Source organism: Lissotriton vulgaris, chromosome 6 (genome assembly GCF_964263255.1).
Source record: "Lissotriton vulgaris chromosome 6, aLisVul1.2, whole genome shotgun sequence".
Lineage (NCBI taxonomy): Eukaryota > Metazoa > Chordata > Amphibia > Caudata > Salamandridae > Lissotriton > Lissotriton vulgaris.
The window spans coordinates 1,862,665,354-1,862,687,992 of record NC_141694.1 but is presented as its reverse complement, the minus strand read 5'-3'; the positions used below and the strand labels follow the sequence as shown (position 1 = coordinate 1,862,687,992).

Below are 22,639 nucleotides of genomic sequence, written 5' to 3'. Positions count from 1 at the left end.
GAGACCCAGAGATGGATGAAGCTATAGGATCTCTGCAAAGAAGTCTTGCTGCCGAGTTCTGTACCAGCTGCAGTCTACGGATCACTGCCTTGTTGGAGCCCAGGTACAGAATATTTACGTAGTCCAGCCGTGAGGTGATGAGGGGATGAACCACTGTTTTTTGTGTAGAGGTAGGCAGCATCCAGATGACCTTCCTAAGCCATTTTAAGATGGTAAAACACACTGCTGTAACCTTGATTGCTTGATGGTGCATTGTCAAGGTGTCATCAATGGTATGCCCAAATTACGGACATGGCTGGAGGGTTGCAGGGGGACACCCATCTCAGTTGGCCAGTGTAGTGGACCCCAGAGATCTTTCCTCTTTCCCAGGATCGGGACCTCGGTTTTTTCACCATTCAACTTGAGGTAGTTGTTGTTCATCCATTTTGCAATATCACCAAGGCCCTGCTGAGGAGAGATGGAGTACAGGGGTCGGTGTTAGAAAGAGAGAAGATGACCTGGGAGTACAGAGCGTCAGACCAGCTAGTTCCGCTACGTCAGATAAAGGCTGGATGTACAAATTAAAAAGCAACAGGCTTAGCATAGAGCACTGAGATACCCCGTAAGGTGATGAGAGAGTGGTTGAGCTGGCTGTAGCAGAAAAGATTTGGAAAGTGCAGTTGTCCAGAAAGGAGATAATTCAGTCCAGGGCAGAGCCGCAGATACCAAGGGACCTTAATGTCATAGTTAAAATGGGGTGGGAGATCGTGTTGAATGCTGCACTGAGGTCCAACAATATGAGCGCCACTGTCTCTCCACCATCTAGATTATGTCGTTGCCTCTCAGTGACTCCCAACAGTGTAGTCTCAGTGGAAAAACCAGTTCAGAAGCCGGACTGAGAGGGGTGAAGGATGTTATTAGATTCAATAATCTGTGAGAGGTGGGAGTGAGTGTGTCAAGAATTTTAGAGAAGGCTGGCAGAAGGGAAATAGGTTGGTAATTAGAGAGAGTGTCAGGGTCAGCAGTGTTTTTTTAAAAAAGAGGGGTTTCCATTAACCCTGGGCGTAGTTCGCGAAGTAGCACTACGCGTAGCTATACGAAGTGCACTTCGCACTACGTGGGCTACGCGTATCACTACGGGAACTGTGTATTACCCTGTTCGCACTGTACAAGATGCCGTTCTCAACGATTGCACAGTGCGGACAAGCATCCGGCACTGTGCAATCATTGAAAATGGCATCTTGCACAGTGCGAGCTGTAGTTTTCTGCTGCTCAAGGAGATTTTTACTCGAGCTGCAAATTTCTCTACGTGGACTGGTAGTTTCTCATCGCGAGCGGTCGCGAGCATACACGACCACTCGCAATGAGAAACCTGACCTCCCCGCATTGAGAATCTCACCGGGTGGTTTATTTTCCACTCTCCCGATCGGCAACTTGATGTTGCTGATCGCGAATGGAGAGAAAGTCTCGCCAGGTTGTCATTTTGCTTGCTCGCAGTCGCCAACATGACGTTGAGGACCGTGAGCAAGCAAAAAATGACCCGTGCACTACGCTACGTTACGCGTGTTTGCACTGTGCTATATGCAGTTCGCATAGTATGAAGTTGCGCAAACTTCGCAAACTACTCGAGCGTAGCGTAGTGCTTTGCCCAGGGTTAGTCGCCATAGCATGTTTCCACTGTGAGGGGACTGTTGATTCATGTAGGGACGATTTAAAAGTGTTTAAGATGACATGCTGATGGGGGTATCAAGCTGTTTCAATTATGAGATTGGGAGAGGGTCTTTAGGGGAGCCAGACTTGACTTTGCCAAGTATGTTTTTAGGGAGACTGTATTTAGAAGGGGCCAGAGTCTAAGTAGGAGGTACATATGTTAGACTCCACATTGGGTTCCAAGTGGGGAGTGACTGCAGGGTCTGGAGAGAGAGTGTTCCGGGGCAAAATTATGGATTTCTGTATCCTAAGTGGGTACATTGTGTCAGATGTGTTGGTCTGTCCTAAACTTTACACAAATAAATTAATTACCACTATTATGTCTAATTTTTTAGAGCACTACTCAAGCCAATACAGGGTGTCGGAGCGCTTTACATCACACATACACATTAAATACATTTACAGTCAATCGTGTGTGTTTATCAATTTACAGGATGTGATACATAAGATAGTGAGGGTTACGAGGCGTAGGTGTCACATGTTCTTTCCTTATAAGTTCACAGTGCTATATCAGAAGGAATTCAATTTATGAACATCAAGTAACCAAAGGATCTCTGAATTAAATGCAATAACCCACTTACCAATCTACATAAAATGAACATCCGTCACCTGTGTGTCACATTTTTTTTTAAAACATTTTTTATTAGTTTGACAGCAGAGTACTATGCCATACTGGTAAGAATAATAACAGCTATATTCATCTGCATTCCACATGGTATTCACTAGTTAATCAATACCTTTCAGCAGGAAAGTCCATTGTCTCGTCTGCATTCAGTTCGTTCCACCAGTTTCAGTGCAATTCATGTGTGGATGCCGTATAAGTCTCCATTAACATCTGCCCCCCCACCCGACCCCAAACCAACATCACCTGTGTGTCACATGATGTGCTTTGCGGAAGACAAATTAACCCTCTATTCTATTTTGTTTCAAAACTGGGACTAGACAAAACACCTGTCTTTCCAGCAAGAGCATTAACCTCCAGAGTTATCATACCATTATTATTATTATTTCCTGAGGTTTACTGGGTACATAAAGATCTATGCAGCAGATGCCTTAACCCCATAAGATATTTGAAAATGCAGACTTCACAATCAATTAAGCGTAACTGATATACTGGCACGTTTCTCCTCGTTGCCAATTTCTTCATGGCAGAGTTTTTATGAATAAATGAATGTATATGTGGAGACCTAGATCCTGCGCCAGGGTTGCATCACTTTTTTGGCACAACTCCAATGCAGAATCTAGTTTGTTAAATATTGTAATGTGGTCAAATGTACTCATGATAGACCTGCTTAATATCAGTGAGGTCTGATGATGTCACTTTTTGTGATGTAACTTCCCGTGAGGTTACATGCTGTGATGTCATTTACATACTGACTAACTTGGTTACTGCCCCACTTCTTTTTTTAGGACTTGTACCCTTGTGGGAGAAGTATAATGGAGAACTGGTGTTAGTGATTGTAGGAGGCTGGCTTAGTATACAGTGCACACTCTAAGGAGTGATGCACCTTGAACTAATGCAGGCAACCCTTATAGTGATTTTAGTGGTCTTTGATACCCATAGAAAGCTCTCAAAGTGGTAGCCGAGGAGAGCAGCTTTCAGGCTCATCTTGAAGTAGAGTAAAACAGCTTATTTTACCACATTTAATTGACAGTGTAGATTAGATAAAAAAGAGCCACACTGTGTTTGTAAAAATAACTCTATTTATTATGCAACACAATCACTAAGATATTGGTATATCTCTTACCCGGATATATTATCAATGCTTACAAGAATGAATCAAAATATTTAGGTAAGTAGCACAAATATACACTGGTCTCCAGGGTGAGACCAAACCATATACTAAGAAAGTGGAATACAAACTACAAAGGAGAACAGGACTTGGACCAGAAGACTGTGAGGAGCAGGGGACACAAGGAACCACCTAGGGTAGGTACCCAGGAATCCCACGGAGGCTGTGTGCAGAGTAGAAACACAACCTTGGTGCTCAATGGAAGTCAATGGAGAAGTCGCTGTTGCAGTTTTAAGCGAGAAGGACCCTTCCAATAGGAGCCTGAAGAAACCCTGTGGATGATGAGACGTTGGAGAGCCACCCCACCTGTGGATGCCCCAGGTACCAGGTTACCTTCACCAGAGAAGCCGGGTGCATCGGGGTGAAGTGACGTCAGAACCTGTTGTAGACAACCATGGAGAACTTCGAAGAAGATGTCTCTGGAGAAGCCTGTGAAGGAGTCCAGTGGAATCCAAGAGTGGGTCCTTGTGGAAGAGAACCTGCAAACAGAGGGGACAGAGTCTATGCCACGCTGAAGTGACCAGGAGGCACAAAAGCACAATGCCCACTGATGCCAGGACTTTCAAGAGTGATGGCGGTGACCTTGTCGCTGCAGCTGTGAGGACCAGGCAGTGCTGAGAAAGACCAGGAGCTGTGCATGAGCTGTACCATATCAGGTGTTGTTGTTCAGGTGGTTGGTGTCAAGCGGGAGCACCAACAAGCCTTGGTAGCTGAAACTGGTGTGGAAAGCAAAAATATGCAATCATTAGGACCAACACGGTCCAAGGGACTCACCAAGTGCAGAAGAGTCAAAGAACACCCTGAGCAAACAGGGGTGTCCACTTAAGCAAAGGAAGACCCTCAAGAAGACCCACAGGCCGAATGCACAGGCGTCACAAGAGGACCTCAGGCAGCTCACTTAAGATGGAGACCCACGGTGCATGGGATGCAGTGGGGATGCTGATCTTTGAGGAATGAGGTGCTAGAGGCTGGAGCTTCTAGTAGCCCGAACATCTCTGGAGTGAAGAACCAACAAGCCTTGGCAACAAAAGTAAACGTGGTGCACAGGGGTTTGGTCCAAGCGACATCGATGAGGGAGCAGCAGACTGGTAAGCTTTGCTGCGGTGCCTGCAGATGCAGGAGAGTGACTTCTTCTCTGCAAGGGAAATTTGTCCTTGATGCCCACAGGCCTTCTGGAGAACCTGGATGAAGCATAGACACAAATGACACAGATGACTTGAAGAACAGTGAGACCAGGAGCAGCATCAGTCTTCCTCAATGCTGTCCCAGTTCCAGACAAAGTCAGACAAATCCCATGTATCCAGACAGTCAAAGAGTATCTTGGTTTCAGAGGTGAGTCTTGTTCCATGACCAATTTGAGGACCGACCCACAGGGGAGCCCTTAGGTACCCTAGGGAAAGGGTTGGAACAACTCACGGTTCTCTCCCAGAGGAGGGGCTGGACAAAGGGGTGGATGCTCATCTGTCCTTTGTCAGGTTTTGCACCAGAGCGGGAACCAAGGATTTATGAACGGGCTCAAATTGGAGTATGCAAGAAGGGCACCAAATATGTTTTAACTTAAGCTGGTATCCAGACCTAATAAACTCCTTGTTCTGAGAGTCTAGCTTTTTTAGCTAATCACTCATCACCACTTTGATCACCCCATTTCCACGATCACTACTGCCTTAAAACTAAGGTAAAACCTCCTGGTGGAGGGTGCACACGAATGACTTGACCCTATGATTACGCACGCATGTGTGTCATAAGCGGGGACACCTCATATACCGCTACCGCAAACGATCTAAAACCACACGTGTATGAGGGTCATTTTATTGGGAGACACCCAGTTACCAAACCTGCAGACCTAAGTTTTTCGCAGGACAAGTGATCCTTTCCCCATTGATAAAAAACACCAAATGTGCCCTTCAAAGCAGTCTGATGCAGCTGTAAAGTGCCCCCTCCCCAGCCCACTTCACTAAGTGCTGTCAGGGAGGTGGTCACAGTAGTTTTGGTAACATAGATTAGTGGATATGAATGCAGGTAAAAACTTGGAGGATCCCCTCTGCTTCTCTGACATTCATAGAACCAAGAAGGATTTAAAAAGTGTTTTCTGACTCGGCTCCAAGGCCGAAGAGGAGTAACCCTGAGCCAGTGCCCCCACCCACTTAGCTGTCTAATTGTCTCTCTCTACTCTTCCCAGTCAGGAACACATTATTATATGACGTGCTGCTTGTTATCCTGCCATGGCCTGACTGAGACAAAGTAGGGTATTAAAATTCCTCAGTCAAACTCAATTCTATGTATGTGCATGGGGGGGAAGGTTGTGTCTATGTGTATGTGTATCTAGAGGGATTGTGGGTGACACAAAAACAAAAAAATTATTGCCACCTCCGGTCTGCACTACTGGAAAAGGATTTGGGCAGTTAATAGATATCTCAGCTGTCCTATGGTTTGTCACTAGTGATGTCACTGATTAAGTCACTTTTGTAAAGTATTGGGATCTATGTGATGTTATGAGAAGTGCGTTAGCAGGAGGAATGGTTGTGAACTCATCATGAATGGAAATTACAGTGGATTTGAGATTCTAGATCATTACCATAAAGTTCCTTTAAATGTGGAGTTCATGGAACATTTTTTTCCATTTTAATATTAGTTGGCTGAAGATCATAATGGATGATTATACATTACCTTTTGAGCTCTGTTTTGAGCAAAAAAACAATGTATTTATAATATAATCATATCTATATATCCTTTTGTCAACTGCCTTTTCAGTAAAAGAAGGATCATGTGCCGACTTTGATCGATCCATATGCTTATATGTCAAACCTCTTCCTGACGCCTGCCAGAATGACACTCAGTGTCCGGGGACCGAGAGGTGTTGCTGCCTTAACTGTAGGAGGAGCTGTTCAGCGACAGGTAAGGGGACCCAAAGTCATCTCTGCCCAGCATGCAAGGAGCTATTGCCCTCTTTCACTAATCAAACATTTCAGTCAAGAGAAATCTCATAAAGAATGTTTAGGGCATGCTTTGTTTGTAGTCTCGGGTATTTTTACGATTGAGATTATTGAGAACAGCAGGAAAGCAGCAATTCCCCAATTTACTTAAATTATGGGAACAAGAAATAGAACAAGGGCAATTAATCCTGAAATACAATACATGGAACTTAAAATTGTTAAAAATACATATAAATATGTATTCTGCGCTATATGAAACTATTTAAGGAGTTTGGGGGAAGGAAGAACAACAGAGCTATACTGTATAAGTTCGAATAAATGATGCTAATAAAGCCAGATGTCGTTAAGAATAGAGAAAAAGTAAAACCATCCGTATGTGTAATAATGAAATTATATAAATTGTCTATTAATCTAACATAAATATACAAAGGCAGTTGGGTAAATTCAAGGGGGTTTCCTCACTTCTTTAAACTCAGTATTAATTTTATTAACAGGAGAGGAGGATAAATATCTACTTAGTGGAAGCCATAGAACATCCTCTTTTATGGATATAGGAGATACATAGTTGGTATTTAGTCTATGATGAAAACAAATGAGGTTCCACCAGGACATATAAGTAATGTTGTGCACTTGCTTTCAATTGGATGTTATTAAATGAAAAGCAACAGCCAACAACAAATGTATCAGCTTATAGCTAGAAGCAACTGAGGAGCCAAACTGCCAGGAAAAACATTAGATAAAGATAAAGAGATAGTCATTTTAAATATCTTGTTGATTTGGCACCAAACCAATTTCCAAAACTGGAGAATAGAAGGACATTTAAATAACATATGTGTTAAATCTGCAGTTGAGCTCAAGCAGGACCAGCAAGATGGAGAAAAGGATTTTAGAGTCATGGGGGTAAACAACAAACAATGGTAAACAAAATAAAGGGTTTCCATAGTGTTTGCAGCTCATGTAGTTTTATGAATCATAATCCACAACTTGTTCCACAAGTCAGTAGACCAACACTGCATTACAGTCTTGTCCCAGGCTGACTTAGTCTTTGATTTGATCCTATCTGAGAACACATTCAATGACATAAGTAGTAGAAGCTGAGAGGTTATTGCTTAAAAATGGAAAAAGTGTAATAGCTATTGGGACAAAGGTAGATGTAGGAGGAAATGCGGAAATATACTGATTGAGATATGGGTTCAAAAGATCATATTGTGGTCGGGATGTAGACGAGAGAGAAAATTTAGCTTGGAGATCAAAAAGGGATAAATGTTGATCCTCAGCCTTCTTTAATTCTTAAATAACGAAAAGAAACTTTGATGAACATGCGCTGACTAATAATAAGTAACATTTTGTAACATGAAAGGAGGAGTATAACTCAGGTATCGTAAATAGTGCCTACAAGAACAGAGAGTATTAAGGGTGTGCTGTTAAATTACCAATATGGTTGTGTAACTCTAGGAATATCCTGAATGGTCTGCACACTATCTTCTTATTGATTTGATGCCTAGGAGCTATGCAGCACCCTAGTCAACAATAATTCCATACACATAAAGATGTATCTCCTGTACTCAGAGTTGACCATCACTTTTTCTAACCCGTTACATGCTAAGGACGGCCCCTAGCCGTCCTACGTCATGGTGGGCGTGTGCTAAGGGTGGCCAGGGGCAGTCTGAACACTGTTGATTCCCCATCGTGGTGTGAGTTCCGTGCCTGCACTGGGAAATTAGTTAGTGGGCGGAGTTCGGACGGCCGCAGGCCGTCCTGCACACATGCCATCCTGACGTAGGAGGGCCGGGGTCAGTCCTGAGCACGCAAAGGGTTATGCCCCCTAATTCAATCCCCGCACCGCAGAGAAATTATCACCGCAGGGAAGGAGTTAAAAAGGCTACAAAGTACACAAGGTAGATGGGACTCAGTGGTTAAGTACCCTTTGATAGTAATCCACCATGTCTCATCTCTGTCAGAACTTCTGGATACAAATGGCTAATTGTAAGGGAATTCTCTTCTCCTGGGCAGCACTAACAGCCAAATGCAACCCTAAGCACAAGGCCTGGTATTTTGTCAAAAATGTGTTGAATAAATAAACTTTCCACCTGCACTTGAAAAATGAGTCTATATACAGCAGTCAGATGTTTATCCCTGTAATACCTCAGTGTAAATGTGTAAATGAACATGTTGCCTATTTGAGCTCCAGTAACAAATGTTAAACCACATACAATGCTGAATATATAGCATGAATAGTAATATGACGTCACTTTACATGATACTGTGACAATCAGTTAAAATGTGCCAAAACTTCTGCTGCCAATATTAGTTTGAAGAAATGTAAAAAATACCCATACTCAGGTGGGGCCATTGCATACATGCCTACAAAGGCAGACGATAGCTTGTGAAAATGTAGGCTAACAAACGTAGGTTGCAAAAACATGTCAAACTTTTGACCTTACACAAAATCTGCCTGCAAATATACTCCCACCTCCCCCCTCCTGCTCCCTCAAAGACTTACTTACCCTTAAAATCCTAGGATAAGATTTGGAATGCTAAATAGGTATAGTCATACATTAGATTGATAGTGATTTGGGCTTATTTAAGGACTTTAAACTGGTTGACATGTGTTTAGTTAAGTATTAAAACACCAGATTTGTCAGTTTCGTGTTTTCCGATGTTTGTTAGATGATGCATTTTGTGTTTTCAGGCCATGTTTTCAGATGACATGATTTCAGTCTGTATTTTCAGTCTGTGTTTTCAGATGATATGCTTGTAGTTTCTATTGCCAGGTGGTGGTTTCAGATTATGTTTTTGCAGTTTGGATTTTCAATCCATATTTCAAATGATATATTTGTAGTCCGTATTTTCAGGCCATACAGGTGATTATCTTCAGTCTGTATTTTCAGCTGATGTGTTTGCATTCTGCATTTTTGGTTAATGTGTTTGCAGTCTTTTTTTTCCATCTCTATTTTTAGATGATGCATTTGCAGGCTCTATTTCAGATAATGTGTCTTGTCTGTTTTTTTCACTATGTGTTTCAGATGACGTGTTTGAAGCTGTAGTTCAGATGCTGTGTTTCCAGCCTGTTTTTTCAGTCTCTATTTTGAGATGACGTGTTTGCAGCCTGTATTTTCAGATGATGAATGAATTTCTCAGATGGTGCTTTTGAAGTCTGTGTTTTCAAATTTAGGGCCTCATTAGGATCGCGGACGGACTTGCGTCCGTCCGTGACCCCAGAGCAGGAGGGAACCACCGCATGGCATGCGGAGTTCCCTCCTGTGCAATTAGGATGTGACCTCCACTCTGGCGGTCACATCCTCTATTTTTAACATTGAGGCGGGTGCGGCTTCAAGATGCACCTGCGGCAATGTTAAAAATGCAGGTGTTGCATTTGTATGCAGAAAGAGGCAGGCACCGCGCGGTGCCTGCCGCTTTCCGCATACAAATGCAGGGGGGTACCATAGGTACCCCCCATGTGCACTTCCCACCCCCCTTCACCTAGGGGGCCCGCAACGGGCCCCCACAGTGAAGTGACACATGCTTTTCCACAGCGGAAAAGCCGCCGCGGAAAAGCATGTTTCACATCCCATCCTAATCTTCCTGATGGTGTCTGAGAGACACCGTCACCAGATCAGAGCTTTTCCGCCGCGGTTGTTAGCCAATCGCGGCGGAAAAGCTGCGGACGGAAACCAGGACCCACCAGCCATCCTAATGTGGCGGTGGGTCTTTGGTGTGTCCGCTGCGGATTTTCCGCATCCTCCGGGCCGGCGGTGGCTTCCGCCGGCCCAGAGGATGCGGAAAATCCACAATCCTAATAACCCCCTAAGTCTGTTTTTTCATTCTCTGTTTTTAGATTATGCTTTTGCAGTCTCTATCTTCAGATGAGATGTTTACTGTATGTATTTTAGGTTATGTTTACAGTCTGTTTTTCAGATGATGTGCCTGTAGTCTTTTTTCACCTTTATTGTTAGATGATGTGTTTGCGGTCTGTATGTTCTGATGATCTGTTTGAAGACTCTGTTTTCAGACTATTATTTGTATGCAGTTTGTGTTTCAGACTCTATTTTCATATGACGCGTTTTCACCTTGTACTTTCAGAAGATGTATTTTTAGTCTTTATTTTTAATCCCTGTGTCTGGTTGATGGTTTTGCAGTCTGTATTTATTTTTTGTCTGTATTTTCAGATAATGTGTTTTAACTCTGTCTTTTCTGATGATGTATTTGCATTCTGTGTTTTCAGATGATGCGTTTGCAGTCTTCGTTTTCAGTAAAAATTGTCCTATGATGTTTTTGCAGTCTGTATTTTGAATCCGTATTTTCAGATGGTGTTTTTGTCTGTATTGTTCATAGGTATCTTTTCACTTAAGACAAAGTCAAATGGCCAAAAGCCTGCGGTAAATAAGCAGAGGTGAAAGGTTTCCTAGCATGTTTACTGTCTGCTTGGGATCAGGGAATTATAACTTTGAGTTCTGGGAATGCCACCCCAGAGCATCTCACTGAGTTTGTGGAGTCATTCTATTCCTGTTTGTTATTAGCAATCTTTTTCTTTAAGTGTCAATGTGCTCTCACTCATCACTTTGCTTAGATTTCACCTTTGCATCCAAACAAACATCTGGAAACTTAAATATATACGACCTTCACAAGGCATCAATATGTATTGGTTACGAGAAGAAAAACACCTTAGGTCCAAGGGACATAAGTATATATGAGTATGGTAAATAATACTACATGAGTGTTACATTTGGGGGTCTCTAGTTGGCAGAGATAGCTTTGACCAAATAGAGACCCTTGCGTCCAGTCAGGGTAAGGGGGTACATTCCTAAAATAACCCCTGCTCACCCCCTTGGTAGCTTGGCACAAGCAGACAGCTTATCTCAGAGGCAGTGTGTAAAGCATTTGTGAAAACATACAGTAAGCCAGTGACAACACTACAGATGGACACCACACAAGTTGTAGTATAAAAATAAGTATTTTTGTTATATAGACTTAACACAAGACCACAAACGACAAAAATCCACAATACTGTATTTTAAAAATGGTAGAATTAGCTTAGTTCTCCTAAGATGTAAAATGCGACACTTTGAGTTCAATGTACCTTTGGATGCGTAACGCTATACAACGAAATTTGTTGCAGGGAAGGTGATGCGTCGGTTCCTTACATGCAAGAATGGTGATGCATCGGGTTCCTACTGATGCGTAGGGGATGCGTTGGTTCTTCTCGGCATGGGAATATGATGCGTCAGTTTCTTACTGCGCTTCTGTGGTGATGTGACCAGCAACGCCGTGATGCGATGAAGATCCGGTACAATAAAACAGAAATGGCGTTTTCTCCTTGATGCGACACGATGCGTGCATGCCCGATAGCCATGTGGCGACTCAACAATTCTTCTGAGCCTTGACAGGCCCTGCGACATGCTTCCCGATGATGCTGCGGAGTCTGATGCGACGTCGATCCTCTTCTCCGGCGATGCGAGGCGCTTCGGCAATGATGTGACAGCTGCAGCGGCGACACACTTTACCAGCAATGCGACAACAGTGGCTGGGGCGGCGACATGCTTCTCCGATTATGCGGCGGCGTCTGGTGCGACATCGATCCTCTTCTCTGGCGATGCGAGGTGCCTTTGCTTTGTGAAGCGACAGTGGCAGTTTGACAACACGCTTCTTCTTTGTGAGTCGTGCTTCCAGCTCCTTGCGAAAGGCAGTCCCTCAGAAAGCCCAACACAACTGCAGGCACTTTCAAAGAACTCTTGGGGAGCTGGTGGGTAAAGTCTGTTGCCCCTGAGACTTCAGCAGGAGGCAGGCTCTATCTCAAGCCCTTGGAGATTCTTCACAAGTTGAATGAAAGTAGCACAAAGTCCTTTCTTCTCTCTATGGCAGTCAGGCAACCCCTGCAGGCCAATTCCTCATGCTTAGGGATATTCTCTCCTCAGTCTTTCTGGTGCCTCTCCTCAGCAAAGGTTTCTTCTTGTTTCCCAAAAGTGATCTAAAATTCTGGGGTTTGGGTCCCGTTTTTTTATACTCATTTTACCTCCGTTCTCTGAAAGCAGAGAGGCCTTTGCCTACTCCAAACCAGTTCTGGTCCGTCCTGGAGTACTATGTAGACAAGACTCCTTCTTTCCTTTCACAGTGCAAGCCAGGGATATTAGAAGCACCACAGGAGGTGGAGCCAGCATTGTGAGGGAAGGCACAGCCCTATTCAGGTCCCAGGTGCAACACCTCCCTCCCATCTGCATGCAGATCTCTCTATTCAGCCCTGTGCTGACTCACCCTGTTTCCTGGAATCCCTCAGCCCCTGTCACTCAAACTCCAGACAAGGAATACACAACCTAGCAGAGGCAGGCTTGGTTAGTTAGACAAGACAATACCCACCTTCTAAGAGTGGTATTTTCAAACACAGAATGTTAAAACCAACTTCACTAAAAGATGCATTTTATCATTCTGAGTTCAGGCATACCTATTTCCCTGAGTTAGTTAGGATTATAAGATTTAATAATCAAATTGCCCATTCTGACCTATGGGGAACAGGTAGCCTTGCAATGGCAGACCTGAGACGCACTTTCACAGGCTGCTTTTGCGGGTGGCACAACCAGTGCTGCAAGCCCACCAGCAGCATTTGGTTTACAACCCCTGGGCACACTCAGTGCACTGAACTAGGGTCTGACAAGTAAACCAAACCAACCAATCATGGAATCACTAACCCATACATCAATTTACCATAGGGAGCACTTGCAGTGTGGCACTGAACAGCAGTGGCACAGTGCCCAAAGCATCTATAAGCAGCAAAAACACATGAGGCGACAGCAGAAAATGAAGAGAGACCCAAGCCAAGGTGCCAGGTCTAACAGTGAGTAACTCTCACATGCCTTTGTGAATCATCCCTAAACCGTCTAAGTCCTTTGGGTACGCCACTGGCAAGTAGGAGTCAATAAAAAAGAACTACACGAGTACTTCTTTACATGCTCAGATTGTGTTTGTGGAGAGGCCCAATGTTGGAAATCTTGTCAATTATTTGCATGCTCTTATTTTACCAGAGATTACAATTATGGGCTTGATCTGGAGTTTGGGGGATGGGCTGCTCCGCCACAAACATGTATCACTGTATTGTAATACAATGGATGGAATGTGCATCCCATCTGTGGCAGAGTAACCCACCGCCTAACAATAAATCAGGCTTTCATACTTTATGCATTATAAGATGGTCTGATCACATGCTGCCCCCAAAGGTTAAAAAGCATATGGGAAGCAGTTCGATCCAGCTCATATTGTAATCACATTGAGGCTGCCTGCCTGAACTTCAGGGGCCTGCATACAAGTGTGGATTGTGCAGATCTTGAAGGAAATTCACTTATGGGATCCACTTTGGACAAATCTCGTAGGGATTGTAAATTACTTAGCTGAAATCACTGATAATGAACTGGCACTCTGGGGTTATGTTGTGTCTGGTTTGCATATTGTTTGTCCCATCTTACACAAGTATACAATGCACAAGTATTTAAAAATAAAAACAATGGAATGAAATGGTTCAATGAACAATTCCTAGTCTTTATGAAGTTCTGCAGGGCCTCGGGCAACTACTGTTGTGCAGAGGCTGCCTAGAACTCCTCTGATGATGCAACCTGGTCATTGGCTAGTGTCCGAATCCCCTAGCCCAGCAGTGACTCTCACTCCTCTCAAGGTATACATTGTACACTGCGTGGTCTTACGTTTCCATGTTGGCCTCATCAGTCACCGACATACTCTTACCTGAACATTTACTGACTTATTTTATAAAGATACCAATATGCAGCTACCAAGTCCCGCAGACGCCAAGATGCATTAATGACTTCCTTGTTAATTTCGCGTTTGGTTCAAATTTCAATTTGTGATGTTTTTTGGACCAGCGCTGATGTGAGGATTTTTCAAGTCTTGAGCAAAATGGAATTCCCCCTAGCATGAGGGACATTTTTGAGGAGTTTGTTGTGAGCTGAAAATCTCTTCCGCTGTAAAGGCAGCCGCCTACAGTCACGATCAAGATTCACCAGCTATGGTTGTTGCTTAAAATTTTAGGCATGTCAAATTGTTGTGTTCTCACTCTTAGGTAACTTGTGTCCAGTGCTCGACAGTCCAGATTAGTTTAATTTGCACTTGATAACAATCTAAGGCAATTTAAATGAATGGTACAATTCTGATACATTCTCTACCCCTTAGAGTCACGGGGTTTGACTTTCCAACCCACTGGCACTAAGGACTTAGTCAATGTACCAACCCACCAATGAAATCCAGTTGGGCTGCAATCTGTACAATACCCACTGAGCAATATTGTGCAGGAAGTGTTTCCAGGTAACAATCAGGCTAGTAAGATACATCCATGGTGAATAATTGAACTCCCAACCCCCTTTTGTCAATAAGTAACACACTCAAACAGCACTAAAAAGCAGGTCATGTACTTAAAAAAGAAAATCTCACACTGCATAAAATTTGAATGTATATCACACAGATATTGAACAGTAAGGTAGGGAAGCAGGTTATGGATAAGGAGAAAAACAGAAAAGATAAGAACATGTTTATTGAATTTTGAAGACCTAACATCCACATACTGCTACCTCTAGGTGCTATGAAAGGTCTAGCTGAATCAGGAATGTATAAGCTGGCGTTTAAGTTTCATAGAGGCTGTGCACCACATACCTGTTTGCAAAACAACCAGTAAAGTTTGTGTTGTTTTGAAATAGCAAAGTAGATATTTTCTATCACCTTTCTGTAGTGGAAACAAACATAATCTTCTGAAGGCCACTATTCTTGTTGAGGCTTTCTACTAAAGTGGGCACTGCATCTGGCATGACCATATCTGTGAAAGCACCAGCACAGAATCCTCTCTCCCTATAATCTGGCACCTTGGTTTTTATAGGATTTTCTCTGTGCCATTATTACACTATATAGAATGAAAACCAGAAGAAAACTTGCAGGCGTCAATGTTTTGAGTAAAGTAACAATAGGACAAACAATCATGAATGTAAATTCTCCAGCTCGATTATCACATTTATCTGATGTATCTCATTTATAGTAAACAATCCTAGAGAGCAGGTGCATGTGACGCAAGCATTTCTACGCCTGTCTAGCTATTCATGCATTCTATGGAGGAAGTAGAGGTTGAACTCAAAGGAATTACAGCAGTTCAGAGCCCTGTGAACATAGCCATTGATGTTAATATTTTTAACTTGACATAAGATAGTACCATAATATTTCATGAAAGTAATTCTAATATTATTTCTGTCCCAGTTAGGTCTGGCACGTGCCCGCGTGCTGTGGCTAGGTGCAAGCTCCCGCTGCCTGACCCGCGGTGCCAATCTGATGCAGATTGCACAAGCCCGATGAAGTGCTGCTCCCTCTGTGGATATAAGTGCATGGACCCTGAGAAAGGTACTAATTTTTGGGCACTTTATGCAAGCAGACAACCTGATTTTAGCAATGCACTGTCTCCAGAAAAAGAGTGATGATCCACATGCCCTCACCAGAGCTAATCTCAAGGCCAATAAATAGAGGTGCCTCGAGGTCCTGTTGAATGAAACCTCAGGCTGAGGTGAGGCTGAAGAGAAGGAATAGTTTTGCACAGGCTTGGGTGCTGTCAAAGGGATTTTACAACAGAAATGTTTGAGAGAATGAATACATGAACATTCAAATTGGAAAACAAACACATCAATCAATGAAAGCATGCTTGAGGTTCAGTACGAGTACGACACACTTGATCAACGTATATGCTTTTTTGGATGAAGCAGTCATTTTTGGGAGAGAAGATTTTTAACTGTGGCACCTTAGCTGTACCCTGCATTTCTTGGGAAGTTTGAAGGATTTGTTTTAAATCTCACACAAACAAGGTGACGCTTCATTGATAGAGCAGGCTCACTATGGTGAATCTTTCTAAGAAAACAGAGCAAGGAGTGGAGGGCTTGGAGGAGGCTGCCTTAGAGGATAAATAGTGCTCAGATTGAGGGGTACCTGGACTGAGAGTTGGAGAATCAGTTTTCCACAGTTTACTATGATATGGAGTGCTTGTTCCTATAGAGCAGCAAAAGGTGTATGGCTTCAGTGCCAATCATACTCGGAGCAACGAGTTTCACAAGATGTTAATGGGATGAACAGTGTGAGTTTGCTTTATGGGCTTCCATTGATAGCCAGTACCTTGCTCCTGCAGGTAGCGGTCCACATTGGGATGGGCTAGCCAATCAACCATGGATTATTTTCTCATTGAGTATTTCATGCTTTCATTTGCTGTACTTTAGGTAGCTATGTTGTCTGGCTCCTTAGGAAGCTAGAGTTTGTGCTATTGAGGCATGCCATGATGTGATTATCCATGTTGCACAAACAATCTGTTTAGGTAGTGCAGACTGGAACACAGCATAATACTCCATCCTTGCACTAGTATGTCTACTTGCACCCAAAAAAAAACTTAAATAATATGATGCAGTAGATTAGACTCACAGGGTTTTTAGCTTCCTGTTCAGAGGTAACACCTGTGTGTAGTGCTTGACAGAATTAGGATAGCATATTAGTTTCAAGAGAATTATCTTCTATCAGATGCAATATTTATGCTCATGTTTTCAAACTCACTCTTCTTGTGTTATAGTTGCAGAAAATCCAGGACTGTGTCCTGTTGACCCAGAGATTGAGCAGCAATGCGGGTACCTACCCCCACCACAGTGCAACAGCGATGCAGAGTGTGCAGCCGACGAGAAGTGCTGTTTGTTCGGCTGTGGAGTGCAATGTGTGAAGGCCCTGCCAGGTAATGACTCAAGTTAGAAGATAGAGAACTTTCGGAGTGCTTGCCCCATTGACATGGAGATTGAGAAACAGTGTTGATACCTACCCCCAACACAGTGCAGCAGCGAAGCAGAGTGAAGATCCGATGAGAAGTTCTGCATGTTTTCAGCTGTTGGGTTCAATGTGTGAAGGACCTGCCAGGTAGTGACATGAGTTAGATGATAGAGGGCTTTGGGAGTTTTTGACCCATCGGCATGGAGATTGAGAAGCAGTGCTGGTACCTGTCACCACAGCAGTGCAGCAGCGATGCAGAGTGTGAAGCTAGGGATAAGTAGCGATGGTTTGGCTGCAGGGTACAGTGTGTTAACACCTGGTAATGATGTAAGTTAGAAAACTGAGAGCTTTAGGAGTGCGTGCCCTATTGACCTGTGAATTGAGAAGCAGTGTGATTACTTCTTGCCAACCTCAACTCTCGCCCCCTTAGTACAGCAGTGATGCAGAGTGTATGTATGTATGCATGTATTGGTTTTTATTAAGCGCCTATATCACTCATAGGTCTCATAGCCCTAGCTGGGAGCCATGTCAGAACAGAGTGTTGTTATAAAAGCCATGTTCTTAGGACTTTACGAAATGTTTTGTGATTTGTTTCAAGACGGAGCTGCAACGGTAAAGTATTCCATATCTCCGGCGTGGTTCTAGAGAAGGACCTGCTGCCGTTTTTCACCGTGCGGACCTTAGGAACGGTCTGAAGGTGTTTGCTGGCTGAACAAAGTGTTCCTACTGGTTGGTATTTACTCAGTTTCTTTGCCAGATAAGTTGGTCCATTATTGTTGACAGTTTTGTGTACTAGGCAGCATATCTTAAATGTGTGGAGTTCTACTTGTTTTTCCATGTGGGGTGGAGTGTGTAAAGGCCCTTCCAGGTAATGACAACAGTTAGGTGGTAGTTGACTTTGCGAGTGCTTGCCCCATGGCCCATAAATTGAGAAGCAGTGCGAGTACCTCACTACAACCTAACCTCTTGCCACTGAAGTGCAGCAGCGATACAGAGGGTGGAGCCAGCAAGAAGTGCTGCCTGTTCAGATGCGGGTTGCAGTGTGTGAAGACCCTTCCAGTTAGATGATAGAGAGCTTTGGGACAGCATTTGCTGATCTTTTGGAAGGATATGGTTTGCATACTCACATCATTTTTGATTTGAAGTATCTAGAATAATCCTATACCAATCTCAATCCAGACGCTTAAAGAATTGGAGGGGTTTTATTATAGCCTTATAGCCCGCCGTCGCAGGCTATACCAGCTATTAAAGGCCCGCTGCACCGTTAACGGCTGAGTTGAAGGCGCAGGACTTTAACAAAGTAGCGGGATTTTAATTGCCGGTATAGCCCTGCTACGAAGGGCTATAAGGCTATTAGAATATTCTGCTACTAGAGGGCAGAATGTTCTAACAAATAAAACAAAGCCTTCAGTGAGCGCGAGGGGATTGAAATCCCCTAAGGCTCCATGAAGCCGTTGTTCACAGCCAGAGCTGTGAACAAAGAAAGATTGGAATGTTGGAGCTCCAGGCTTATACCAGCCATTATAAGCCCGGAGAACTACCAATATTACAATGTTCTAATTGGTTGTATCATACGCAGCTTCTGTGGAATGCTTTTTTATGGATTTCAACTCACATTCCCATCAAACATTTATGGAGAAACAAACTTTGATAGTTAAAAAATAAATAAACACAATTATTAGTACATCTTCAATTTTATTTCTGTTATAAAATTCTCATTCTGCGCTTAATTCCATTTACAGTTAAAATATTATCGCAAGATTTCTTTCCTACTAATATATTTAAAATCCTACAAATGTGTTCTGCGATTGAAAGCTTCAATTTAACATGGAATGTTTGATCTGTACTCTTTTCTAGACTCTAAGCTACACGTTCCTGATGATTTTATTATAACCCTTATTCAGAACCCCAAACCAAATCGAAACACTGATTGCTTCCCATTCTGTGCCCTTCATTTCTCTAGTTTTTGATGTGGAAGTGTAATACCTAAGAATGCACCAGAGGGAAGGATGTTAAGAGTAGAACATATATATATATATATATATATATATATATAATTTAAAAGAAAGATTTTATACTTGATAAATTAAGTCTGCAGTGGCAGTCTGTGCTGGTATGGGGTGTACACTCACAGCTAGATTCTGGCAAGGGTTAGAAAGCTGAAGTTGCCAAGAATGTAGACTCATAACAAGTTACATTTAAGTATGGTGTGGCGTTTGCAGCCCTTTTCAGCAGCAGAAGCAGTTCTGCACAGAGGTACTTGTGTGCACCCTGGCCTTTGGTATAGCAGCTGTCATTTTAAAGATTGTTGAGACCCCGAGCAAAACATATTTTCAGAGGCCTCTGTTCAGAACAACTTTTAATTATATTATCTATTTCAAAACTACATGAAGCCACACAAACCTCAGAAATGTGGCCAATCAAAAGCAGTTGAAATGTGCCTTGTCAGGGAACCAAAAATTCAATTAGATGAAATTTGGCAAAGACATTTTGAACAAGCATTGGCATAGCCAATAGGTCTCCCTTTTTCGGACCTTATAATTTTTCAGTTATACTTTGCATTATCGTGGGTGAAAGCTAACATATTTGTTAGGCATATTATAGAACTGAATTAAGAAGTACGTACGTTTTTTTGAATAACTAAACTGCAGGGTACATATGAATAATAGTAATCATAGGGTACCAAATTAAACTGCCAGAGAATTGAACAGAAGTATTGGGATGGTAAACACAAGGGAACAGCAGCTGTTATAACATGGTTATGAACTAAGTTCTTCTGTATACATATATGATAAATATGGTAATATACCCCTGTGTGAGTAGAATGTGTTTTAAATGAAATAGCAAACTAAAAACATGTGTTTGTTACTAATAAAGACAATTGATGCACTTTAAGCAACTAATACATGTAAGTTTTGGTAACCTCTTCCCTTTTGCGTCGGGCGTGACACAAGCCATTAAAAGGTAGGACTGGGGCAGAGTCGCTAACGTATTTGGAGACATATAGTACGGTGTGTGGTGCGTGAAACAAGCCAGTAAAAGGTAGGGCTGGGGCAGAGTCACTATCGTATTTGGCGACATATAGCACGGTGCGTGGTGCGTGAAACAAGCCAGTAAAAGGTAGGGCTGAGGCAGAGTCATTAACGTATTTGGAGACATATAGCACGGTGCGTGGTGCGAGAGACAAGCCAGTAAAAGGGGCTGGGGCGAAGTCACTAACGTATTTGGAGACATATAGCACGGTGCGTGGTGCGTGAAACAAGCCAGTAAAAGGTAGGGCTGAGGCAGAGTCACTAATGTATTTGGAGACATATAGCACGGTGCGTGGTGCGAGAGACAAGCCAGTAAAAGGGGCTGGGGCGAAGTCACTAACGTATTTGGAGACATATAGCACGGTGCATGGTGCGTGAAACAAGCCAGTAAAAAGTAGGGCTGAGGCAGAATCACTAATGTATTTGGAGACATATAGCACGGTGCGAGAAACAAGCCAGTAAAAGGTAGGGCTGGGGCAGAGTCACTAATGTATTTGGAGACATATAGCACGGTGCGTGAAACAAGCCAGTAAAAGGGGCTGGGGCGAAGTCACTAACGTATTTGGAGACATATAGCACGGTGCATGGTGCGTGAAACAAGCCAGTAAAAAGTAGGGCTGAGGCAGAGTCACTAATGTATTTGGAGACATATAGCACGGTGCGTGGTGCGAGAGACAAGCCAGTAAAAGGGGCTGGGGCGAAATCACTAACGTATTTGGAGACATATAGCACGGTGCGTGAAACAAGCCAGTAAAAGGGGCTGGGGCAGAGTCACTAACGTATTTGGAGACATATAGCACGGTGCGTGGTGCGAGAGACAAGCCAGTAAAAGGTAGGGCTGGGGCAGAGTCACTAACGTATTTGGAGACATATAGCACGGTGCGTGAAACAAGCCAGTAAAAGGTAGGGCTGGGGCAGAGTCAAGAACATATTTGGAGACATATAGCACAGTGTGTGGTGCGTGAAACAAGCCAGTAAAAGGTAGGGCTGGGGCAGAGTCACCAACGTATTTGGAGACATATAGCACGGTGCGTGGTGCGAGAGACAAGCCAGTAAAAGGGGCTGGGGCGAAGTCACTAACGTATTTGGAGACATATAGCACGGTGCGTGAAACAAGCCAGTAAAAGGGGCTGGGGCAGAGTCACTAACGTATTTGGAGACATATAGCACGGTGCGTGGTGCGAGAGACAAGCCAGTAAAAGGGGCTGGGGCGAAGTCACTAACGTATTTGGAGACATATAGCACGGTGCGTGAAACAAGCCAGTAAAAGGGGCTGGGGCAGAGTCCCTAACGTATTTGGAGACATATAGCATGGTGCGTGAAACAAGCCAGTAAAAGGTAGGGCTGGGGCAGAGTCATTAACGTATTTGGAGACATATAGCACGGTGCGTGGTGCGAGAGACAAGCCAGTAAAAGGGGCTGGGGTGAAGTCACTAACGTATTTGGAGACATATAGCACGGTGCGTGGTGCGAGAGACAAGCCAGTAAAAGGTAGGGCTGGGGCAGAGTCACTAACGTATTTGGAGACATATAGCAAGGTGCGTGGTGCAAGAGACAAGCCAGTAAAAGGGGCTGGGGCGAAGTCACTAACGTATTTGGAGACATATAGCACGGTGCGTGAAACAAGCCAGTAAAGGGGGCTGGGGCAGAGTCACTAACGTATTTGGAGACATATAGCACGGTGCGTGGTGCGAGAGACAAGCCAGTAAAAGGTAGGGCTGGGGCGAAGTCACTAACGTATTTGGAGACATATAGCACGGTGCGTGGTGCGAGAGACAAGCCAGTAAAAGGTAGGGCTGGGGCAGAGTCACTAACGTATTTGGAGACATATAGCACGGTGCGTGGTGCAAGAGACAAGCCAGTAAAAGGGGCTGGGGCGAAGTCACTAACGTATTTGGAGACATATAGCACGGTGCGTGGTGCGAGAGACAAGCCAGTAAAAGGGGCTGGGGCGAAGTCACTAACGTATTTGGAGACATATAGCACGGTGCGTGGTGCGAGAGACAAGCCAGTAAAAGGTAGGGCTGGGGCAGAGTCACTAACGTATTTGGAGACATATAGCACGGTGCGTGGTGCGAGAGACAAGCCAGTAAAAGGGGCTGGGGCGAAGTCACTAACGTATTTGGAGACATATAGCACGGTGCGAGAAACAAGCCAGTAAAAGGTAGGGCTGGGGCAGAGTCACTAACGTATTTGGAGACATATAGCACGGTGCGTGAAACAAGCCAGTAAAAGGGGCTGGGGCGAAGTCACTAACGTATTTGGAGACATATAGCACGGTGCGTGAAACAAGCCAGTAAAAGGGGCTGGGGCGAAGTCACTAACGTATTTGGAGACATATAGCACGGTGCGTGAAACAAGCCAGTAAAAGGGGATGGGGCAGAGTCACTAACGTATTTGGAAACATATAGCATGGTGC

The 22,639-nt window shown here is 43.7% G+C and overlaps 1 protein-coding gene across 1 annotated transcript in view; it reads left to right on the top strand.

Annotated features, from left to right (window-relative positions):
- Window positions 1–22,639, top strand: part of LOC147709680 (uncharacterized) — a 237,182-nt gene that overhangs the window by 14,360 nt on the left and 200,183 nt on the right. Inside the window, exons 3-5 of the mRNA XM_086928192.1 lie at window positions 6,234–6,377; window positions 15,656–15,796; window positions 17,001–17,156. Coding sequence (XP_086784318.1) covers window positions 6,234–6,377; window positions 15,656–15,796; window positions 17,001–17,156 — 441 coding nt within the window. The remainder of the gene's footprint in view (window positions 1–6,233; window positions 6,378–15,655; window positions 15,797–17,000; window positions 17,157–22,639) is intronic.